This window comes from Larus michahellis, chromosome 8, assembly GCF_964199755.1.
Source record: "Larus michahellis chromosome 8, bLarMic1.1, whole genome shotgun sequence".
NCBI lineage: Eukaryota > Metazoa > Chordata > Aves > Charadriiformes > Laridae > Larus > Larus michahellis.
In genome coordinates, this window is record NC_133903.1 from 46685682 (window position 1) to 46695739 (window position 10058).

General features: G+C 41.4%; 1 protein-coding gene across 2 annotated transcripts; it reads left to right on the forward strand.

Annotated features, from left to right (window-relative positions):
* Positions 1–277: 277 nt before the first annotated feature.
* Positions 278–6098, forward strand: MMACHC (metabolism of cobalamin associated C). Of its 2 annotated transcripts, none has more exons than XM_074597252.1 (5): positions 278–391; positions 2348–2542; positions 2930–3082; positions 3640–3979; positions 4567–6098. In XM_074597252.1, the coding sequence occupies exons 1-4, from the start codon at positions 296–298 to the stop codon at positions 3949–3951; spliced, it is 756 nt and encodes a 251-aa protein (XP_074453353.1). In that variant the 5' UTR covers positions 278–295; the 3' UTR covers positions 3952–3979; positions 4567–6098. The 2 variants fall into 2 exon arrangements, with proteins under 2 accessions (XP_074453353.1, XP_074453354.1); XM_074597253.1 differs by having other exon boundaries at positions 3643–3979; positions 4567–5071.
* Positions 6099–10058: the final 3960 nt, after the last annotated feature.

Consider the following 10058-nt stretch of genomic DNA (forward strand, 5'->3'; position numbering starts at 1 on the left):
CCACCAATCCACCATGGTAGCAACGCGCTACGGGGGTACACCGGCAGCTCCCAGTGAGGTCCCCACTCAGCTCCGCAGCCAACCCGCCCAGGGTGAAACCACGGTCACAAACCGCCAGCGGCGTGAGGCAGGGCGGCCCCTCAGGCCGCGCAGGCCCTGAGCGGCCCCGCCCAGCACCGGCCCCCCGCGCGGAGCCTGCTGGGACATGTAGTCCCCGCCGGGGGGGCTCCCGCGTCGGGAAGGAAGGTGCGCACTACAAGTCCCAGGGTGCCTTGCGCCGCCACCCAGGAGGAGCATGGTGCCCCGCGCGGTGGGCGGCATGGAGGGGCGCGTGGCAGAGGGGCTGCGCGGCGCCCTGGGCCCCTTCGGCTTCGAGGTGCACGCCTTCAAGGTACTGACGTCAGGCGGGCCTCGTCGTGACGTCACCCGCGGTGACGCCAAGCAGACGACGTCACCTTCCCCAGGGTTTGCGGGGGCGGGGTGGGGTGTGGCGGGGTGCGGTGGTGCCCGGAGGCGGCGGTGGCCCCCGCGGTGTCGGGACGAGGATAGCGGCGGTTTCGCCGCCGGGCTCCAGCCTCCAGTCCCGCCCGGGCCGCCCGCGCAGGCGGGACCTGCCCCGGCGTTCTTGGCGCGGCTGCCGGCAGGCGGCACTGCCGGCCCGGGCCTCGGCGGGCCCCGCTCCGTGCCGGAGGCGGAGCGCCGCGCGGGGCGGGCCCGGGCGCTGGAAGCCCGCCCGGTGAGGCCGGTCAAGGCTATCACTGTCCGACCGAGCCACGCTGTCTGTTAAAGCCAGGAGAGGTAAATACAGACCCGTCCGGACCGACAGAGGGTAAAGGCCTTAAGCAGGCTTAAAATTTAACCTAACTGCAGAAACAGGGGCCTATTGAAGCGCAGACTGCCTCATCCTGCTGACACCCGGCTCTCCCCGTGCAGCTGGGGCAGCCCCTTCCACTGCCCCTGTATACACTCAGCTGCCCCCAGCGCTGCGGATTTCCTTCTTTGCCCACTCCAGAGGAAATCTGCAATGAATCAGTCTGCAACATCAAATGTAAATCAAACCCGGCCTTCCCCTCCTCGGGGAATGTTGTATTTGTCACCCGAAATATTTGCATGCCCTGCTGTATTCTTGATCTGACAGAAAGTAACAGGGAATGAGGCACAGCGAAGTGAAATCTCCAGAATTTGGAGAAGAATTTAACGCTGCTTTCCCAAAACACAGCAGCAGGATCAGGGGCAGAACCCAGATCAAAAAGGCTACAGCTCCCAGAGAGAAACCTCGAGCGCTGTATCTCTTTTTAGATTTAATTCTCATGCAGCCGGCCCTGGTGCACTGGCTGACGTAAACTGGGAAATTAGCAACCCTTGGATTAAATTTCTTGTAACATCTTGATTCGGTATCCTAATCCTGAGTCACAAAATTGATTAAACTTTTATATCTTACTTTTGATGTAAGAATATAGACTTAGTTTTCATTCTGTGTTTCCATATGGGCAGATATGGCTGCCACTGTCACCGATAAAGTCACTTTCAGATTCATTTCACTGATACTTAGAGGTGAGCAGTGTTTTGTGTTTTCAGACAAAATATTAAAATTACATTAGTTGGCATGTTTCCCAACATTAGACCTGGTCTTTACGGCATCCCAGGAGAGTGGGAGTTACCACGGCCTATAAAAAGGCTGATGTTATCATGCAATACATGAGTAGTACAGGGTTTTGGCCGTTTACCGCCTCCTGCCCGGCAGTTGCTGGTCTGAGCCCTGTGCCCCTGGTCACCTCTTCCTGCTGCCCTGGCTTGAGCCCTCGTTTCTGGTCCGTGTCATATAACACATCCAGGCCCGGGAAAACAAGTATCAGAACGTGGCCGTGTGTCACAATCCACACGCTAGAGCTGACGGTTCTGGGAGCTTCACATCCTTCATTTTCGCACATAAATATTTCCTGCTGAAGAAATAAACCTTGTCACATGAGCAAAACAGAAGTGCCGGTTTCTTTCTAGCTGAAGCCGAGGAAAAAAAAACAACTTGTAAAAGCTTTATCTCAACCAAAACACCTGATTTGCATTGGCAAGAGTGGTTGCTCATACTTGAGCCAAGCTGGATAAAGAGCAGTCTTGAGGTGAATGCAGTGGATGATTCTTATCTCTCACATCAAGGAGCAGCTTCCAGAAACTGTAAATCCCAGTATGCAAACCAGCTTGGTTTGAATGGAAGGCACTGGGCAGGCTGCCTATCTGGGTTGCAAATGAAGGTGGCTACACTTCTTTCCACTTTTTTAAATTCCTGCATGCCCACTAGCGTAAGAATGGTGGCCCTGTTTTAATGGAGATTTGTTTTTCTTTACCAAAGGTCGGATGGTACAATGCTATTCTCCAGCCAACCTTTCATCTCCCCTACCCAGATGACACACTGGCCTTCGTTGTCCTCAGCACGCCTTCAATGTTTGACAAAGCCCTTAAACCTTTTGTGAACAAAGAACGGTTAAAAATAATCAGGGATCCTGTGGATCAGTGTGTTTCTCATCATTTATCACGTGTGAAGGAGGTAAGAACCTGAAATACCAATTCCTTTTACTACTGAGGCATACAACCTGGTTGGCTGAGCGGTAGACAAAGCCCTCCAGGTTCCTGCCCGTGCTCTTTAGAAAGGTAAAGCATTATTCATGATGGTAATTCTTACTAAGAGCATCAACAGGCTGTTGATCTGCTTCACTTGCGTATTCTGTCTCTCTGCCATCACAGCCTGTAGCTATACGGAGTGCTTACAGTCAGAGTTTGAAAACCCAAGGCCACAAGCCCCGCTGATAGATTTCAGTAGCAGAATGTGGAAATCTGCAGGCTTCACATGGGCCTGATTTGCCGGCATCCAGCACTTCTGTAGTGGCGAATCTTTTTCCGTGAGTCTGGGCTGATGTTTTTTTATTTTCCCCAGAAATTCCCTGACCAGAAAGTGGATGTCATCTTTGATTACGAGATCCTGCCAAGCCGAAAGCCCAAGTTCTTGGCGCAGACAGCTGCCCATGTTGCTGGAGCGGCATATTACTACCAAAGGAAGGATGTGAAGCTTGATCCTTGGGGGAGAAAGGTGAGGCAAAACCACAATCTGGGAAAAACCACCAAACTGCAATCACCGAATTCTACAACTATTGTTTACTCGCTAGTTCTTCCTGCAGGAAAATACAAAGTCCAGATTACATATAGATACATAAAGTGTTTCAGACACGAATCGGAAGCTCCCGACATTCTCTGGGATGGTAGAGAGATGCATACATGGAGAAAAATATCTTGATCTATTAGACCTACTTAGACAGGAGAATAAATTTCAATGTCAAAGAAGACCTGTTGCTTGGAGCATTATAAATAGAAAAAAAGAATTGCATTGGGGTTAATTTCAGTGTTAGATTTTCAAAAAGGGACCTCTCCCTGCATTACAGGGTCGCGTGTGTGGGCACAGGAGAATGGGAATTAAATGCAGTACTTCAAGCCACATGTTGAGGAAAGAGCTTTCCTTTCTTCTCTGTATAGCATGCCAACAGAGGGCTAGGAGCGTTAGAAATTGCAAAAAAGCTTGATGCTTTGAACTCTTAACCGTTACTCGAGACCAAACGAGACATCCTAGATCCTTCTTTTTTTTTCTTCCAGAAGATCTATGGTGTATGTATCCATCCCAAGTATGGCGGTTGGTTTGCTATCCGGGGTCTCCTCGTGTTCCCAGATATTCAGGTACCGTTCCTGGAACAGTCTGCCCCTGTTGACTGTGTGAGCACCGAGGAAAAAAGAATTGAGTTGCTGGAGCAATTCAATTTCCACTGGCAGAACAGCCGCTACAGGGACATAATTGAAGTGAAGGAAAGGTATTCGGAGGAGCAAAAAGCCTACTTTGCCACTCCTCCAGCGGAGAGATTCAGACTGCTAGGGCTGACACAAGAAGCCCAGAGAAGCACATTTCATTGAGTAACACGACTCCACGAAAGGACAGAGGGTAAGCAAAGTGTAACTCCTCGGCACCTTCTTTTCCATGGTGCTGAGGGGGAAGGCGTGCTGATACAGGGATGGCAGATCCAAGCGGCGTGTGCAGCGTCTCAATCCAACCATCAGCACTGCATCACAGCCCTTGTGGTTTGGAGGAAGGCGGGAGCAGCCCGTTCTGTGCTGTGGCTGATTGGTGTGTCTTTTTGGGAGTCGGATAAGATGCCGATTAGCCTTTGGTTGGGAAAAGTTCAGACTCTGGCAACTGGAAAACACGTGCTGCTCATTAGAGAAGTCAGTTTTGTTCACAAGAATTTTCTTTACAAATGTTTTGGTTTTATTCTGTGTAAGAGTAAAAAAAGTTAATTTTCAGTGATTGTAGTCTGAAATATATTTTTTTCCTCTGAACTCAGGGCAGATATTTTTTAGATATATCCAGCATTTATTAGCCTGTGTAATAGCTTTCTCTAGGGAATAAATGTTCAGTCTTTTCAATCTTGCCTTCCTCAGAAAGAAAATTTGTCCTGTACTCCTTCACTTGCAGTGACGCTGGCTTAAATTAATTTAATTTAAAAATCTTTTTAATGTCTCCTTTCTTAGCATCCAAAATAAAATTCTCCAGAGATTGTTTCATTGAGCGGCGTGGTCCTGTACATGGAGCGGGAATGAGGAAAACAGCCAACAGCAGCCGCCTCCTTCAGGGTGGTTACGAAAGGGAAAGGGACAGCACAAAGGTCACCGCTCGAGTCTGCCCTGTTTCCTCTTCACTTGGGGTCAGCTTCTCAGAACAAAACAGCGTCTGCAGGTCAATTTTAAGCACTTATCCATTGTATAGAGTGGCCAACTAAAATCTTCAGAAAGATGCTGAATAATGTCTATGTGAGTGGAGTTTTTCCTCATATTAAGGTAACTGACTGAAAAAGTAAATTCTCATGGCCTTTTTCTAAGGTAGATGAGGTTTCAATTTAGAATATTTTTCAGTGCCGTGCCAGCACACACCGCAGCTTTACTACCATAGTTTCCTGTTGTGCTTTCCATATGCGGGAGATCGTAAAACTGCACGCACATAAAAACCATTACATGAAGCGTTGTCGCACGCACAAGCAAACGAGCAGAGAAAATAAAGGAAATATTCATGATGTTCATGTTACTTCTATTGCTGGATAAAACATCTTCATACAGAAACATAACATTTTTTTTTAGATAACTGTGTCCTGTTAGATTTGTTCAGAGCTTACAATGGCACTAGGAATCAGGAATTAGTTTTATCTTAGAGCACTTTGAGGCTCAGGCCTCATTAAATTAATATATTATAATAAATGAAAATAATACTTTTTGGTAGTTTTATTACTTGACTGCAATGCAATGCTGCAAATCACTAGGCACTTTCTCCCTTTCCTTGGAATCAACATGATGATGCAAAAACACTGACTTTGCAGAACTGAGCCCTTTCTTTTTATTTTGTGTTTTGATTCTTCATACCTTTTGGAGACCCAAATACTAAGGTTGCCCTCACAGTTAAGTCACAGCTTGATACAGTTTTTCATAGTCTATATACTAACTAAGCATAATCAAAACTCAGCATAACGAGTTTGTTTTCCTGTAAACAGAGTAGTGAGCATGTGATGCTGGGTTAGTTCAGCGTATTTGCTGTTACAAAAAGTCTTTTGTTGCTTTCCATGCTTTGTTCACCACATCTGACTAAGGCAGACACCTGACTTATTGTGCGATAGTGGTATTGTGATTTTTAATTTAAGCAAAATAATGAAAATTGTTGAAATTCTGTTCTTTTGTTATAGAATTACTTCTGGTTGAAATGTTGATTGACCTTCCAGAACTTTCCAACTGAACTGTAATTTAACAGGGACTTGAGTTAATGGTTCATATTAGTAACATATAAAAAATACTGATTCTCTTAGAAGGATAAATAAAAAATGGAATCAGATTTATCTTTTTATGTTATAATTTAAAGTAAAATATTTGGCTATTTGGGGGTTGATTTCTTAGAAATATTTCATATTTTGTCTTAGTTCATTTATTAAACAGATTGCCATAGCCATTTCATTTCAATTTTTGTAATTTATTTCTTCACATGGTATTTTGGTAAATAAAATATACAAAGTTGTAAGTAACCATCAGTACTGAGTATTTTTATTTAAGCAATGCATTGATTAACTTGTGGAGAGCTAAAGATGTCAAAGTAAGTATCAGTCACCGTGGTTTTAACATACTGAAAATAGCGAGCTACCGGAGACACACAAAATCCATTATCTGAAAACACAAGAAAAATTTAGTTATCTTAGTAGAAGTTAGTAAACTATTATGGGATAACAAAAAACCAAAACATACAGCACATCATTAGTAAGTTTAATAAATGTTTATTTTTCCCAGGTCATTTCAGAGAGAGAATTTAAGCAAGCACATGGCAATCCCTTTCATTTTTTCCTCTGTTCTTGCAGTAACAAAAGTTGAAGGTGTCTGATACATAACTGATATTTGAGGAATTTTCGCTCAGTAACTTAAAAGTAATACCTGTAAGTACTGGAATTCTTATTTGTTAAAACATATTGGTGAATATGGAGTCACAGTAAGGGCAAATCTGTGTTCTTTCTGCTTCTGGTAATACAGTTGTGTCAGGCAGAATGGAGTACGAATATTTAATAATATATCTATTCCTGCTATAGTAACTTTGGAGTAAATTAAATTGGTCCTTACTGGCTTTCTCTTAGCCAGGTCACTGAGATTCACAGCGGCAGCTAGTGATTTTCTTTCCTTGCTGGTTGGAACATAATGGTCTTTGTCTTATAAAACTGAAGTTTGAAAACCTGTTTGACTTATCTCATCTCTTGGGACAAGACTAGACATGGTGAGGAAAAGATCATTCATGGATCCTGAGGCACTGTGAAGACATTCTTGGTTTTGGCATTTGCAAATGTCAAACAAGTAATTGCAAATACTTGGATAGATTTACTAGTTCAAGTGTCACATTTTACATTTTTAGACAAGTAAGTTTTTCACTAAATCCTGATTTTTAAACATTTATTAAAGTATCTTTTTTTCCTCAATATAACCAGTAGGGTGGAGTATTCAAGAGCTGAACAGTAAAAAAAAAACAAAACCAAAAGCTACTTGAATTTGAATTTAGTTTTAGCAACAAGACATTCAGTACATTTTAAGCTAGTAAAATATTCTATGGAGAATTAACAAATTTGTAGTTTTCATGCATATAGCATTTACCATTCATCCTCTCCTTCAGTTAAACTTTCCTTTTTTTGACTCCATCACTAACCTTAAAAGAACTGAGATTTTTACTAAGATTAAAGATGTGACAGAAAATACTGATTAAATGCAAAGCACAATCTAATCTGGTGACAAGCAGCCATCAGGATTATTGCTCAGAAAGGGAAAACACTTGAGAAAACACTGTTGGTTGGGGTTCGTTGTTTTGGGGTTTTTTTTGTACCAGTTAAATCAGTTACATTTCAGTAGTGCAAGACTAAGCACTAATGTTTATTTGTGGTATGAAGTACAGTTTGGCAAACTTAATTCCTAATACTACCTTATTTCTGCTATAAAAAGGATGGCTTGTAACAGTCCTGTCTTCCTCTAAACTATGGAAGACTAATCATGGTTTGCTGTATAAACCAGTGCAGGTGTGTCAGACAAAAATAGCCAACTTCATGAGAGCTGTACACTCTCTGGGTTTTTTTTTGTTTGGGCTTGGGGTTTTTTTGGTTGGTTGTTTTTAATGGGGCAACATTGCCCTCCTCTGGGTCAAAAGCATATTTTTACTTATTCACTATAGTATATATGGTCTTCTCTTCATTTGTGATCAACATTAATGGTGGTGTAGCTACTATTTAACATGGGTTAAATTACTGAAAATGCACAGTGACTTGAAGTTGATGAAAAAAAAAATGAGTAAAAACTTCCATATTTCTGAAAGAAATGGCAGCTACTGATCAACGCCACTGTGATTATCAGCACTCCCTGTTCAGCTCTGTGTAAAAAGTACGTTTAAAAAGTTAGCTTTAAATACTGATTTAAGCAGCAACAGTTCCAAAATTCTTCCTCTAAGAGGAAGTGGGTTTTGCCGTTTATTGCAGTGGAGGGACAGCTGTACCTCTGCAGCCTTAACTTTCACAAATTCATGTACCAAAATGGACAGATGTATTCATGAGACTTTTTTGCTGTGAAGTTGGCTTCCTGTCATATCATATATCCTGTGACAGATCATCAATCATGTTTGCTTCAGAAAGCCAACAGAGCACTTCCCTTCTAGGTTTTCAAGGAGGAAACAGAAAGAACCAAGGAACACAAATGTACTTTGCTTTTCTCTCTGCAACTGAAAAACAGATAGATGTTCACAATACTTAGAAAAACAGCACTTTAGACAAAAAAAAAGTTGTTGCTTTTTTTTCCAATAACTTAACTATAATAATGGGAAGTATGGTGAAAAACTTAACAAAAAATTATCACAGAATGAGCAAGAAGATATTTTAATGGAATGTTTAAAATCACTCCAATAATATACCACAATCTTCAAAATGTGATTATATATAATGGCGACTTCCTGAAAAAATAAATTAACATAACTACCATTCATTAATATTATCTCTATAATAAATTTCTCATCTAATGTTATTTTTGTTGATGTTTGTACATAATTCAGTGAGCAAGCAAATTTATTTTTTAATAACTGCATATGTTTTATTTTCCCAAAATACTTCCTAAAGGAAATTTTGAATAAGAATTCAATTTTTTTATGTCTTCAAAGTTCCTGGAAATCATCCATCTTTACACTAAGTTGTACTGTGGTTTTTTCCTCATGTAAAACAAAGCATGGGATAGGAGAATTCCTGTGAGTAAATTAAAGGAAGAGGTGGGGGAAATTTCTGGGTTCAAAAATATCTTACAGAATCTTAAATTTATGCAGAATAATTCCTTTTTCTATGAATGCATAAAACCTCTTATTCCTTACAAAGGAATTAGCTATTTTTAGGTTTTAAGTTCATGTCATAACCTTTTTTCCAGTATTGTTCTGACTAGTCTTCCTGAATCATTCACCGCTGCTTCAATCTGTTAACAGCCTCTTCTTCCAAAATATAAAAAAAACTACAGCAATAAGAATGAAAAAGAAATTCACCTTATTTTTGTTCAAAATTAATTAGGTTATATAAATTAATTTTAAATTACATTGTTTTATTAATTGTATATTAAAGATTTTTTTCTCTCTAGACAAAGGATGTTAATTCATTTGTCAGTGCAGACACTTCAAAAATATGTTGCTATAGAATATGGAACATAAACCTGCTGCACTCGCAGTTTCAGAGGACAGTGCAATCTTAAAGGCTTCTTATGTATTCATATAGATATGGTCAAGTGTTATCTTGCACAGAGACATTCTAACCAGACACATGTTCCATATGTACAATGATTTAAGTTTCAGGTGAAAGAGCCAAGTTTCACATTAAAGTCCAAACCTATCATCACTAGGTGTGGTGAGAAGAGCTTACCACAGGCATATCGTTGTGCAGGAACACGGCAAACAATTCACAGCATGGTGGCAACCTGTTCTCTGGCAGCTGCAGAAGTATATGCAGCACAGATTAACTGATTACACAGAGTCGTTCAATTTGCACAGGCTTTGGCCTGTAAAGCCATTCTGTAACATTATACTCCTATGTTCTGTGAGGTGCTTAAATTATACCAATGTTACAGGTGAAGGCACTGACTAGTGACCTGCTGTAAACACAGATGTGTGCACAGCCAAAGTAAAATCAGTCCTGACTGTACATTAAAGGCAAATTAATGTTTTTTTTCTCTTCTAGTATTAAAAAATAGAAGCTAGTATATTAATGATTAAAAAGATTATTGCTATTTATTTCCTAGTTCATTGGGTTTTTGTATGTACCATTAATTTGTATCAAAAAAAGACAGTGACAACTTTAACATGCTTTCTGAATTGATACCCAAGTGCGCTCCATTCCTACTAGTACAGGCTGGACAGAGCTAACTACCCCGATGGCTTCCCACCACTCCTCTGCACTTACTTCATTTCACCTTTTGCAAAGTAGAACCATGACATTTCT

Coding starts and splice junctions, on each gene's coding strand:
- MMACHC (XM_074597252.1), top strand. CDS start 296: ATGGTGCCCCGCGCGGTGGGCGGCATGGAGGGGCGCGTGGCAGAGGGG. Junction 2,543..2,929: donor ATTTATCACGTGTGAAGGAG/GTAAGAACCTGA, acceptor TATTTTCCCCAG/AAATTCCCTGACCAGAAAGT. Junction 3,083..3,639: donor TTGATCCTTGGGGGAGAAAG/GTGAGGCAAAAC, acceptor TTTTTCTTCCAG/AAGATCTATGGTGTATGTAT.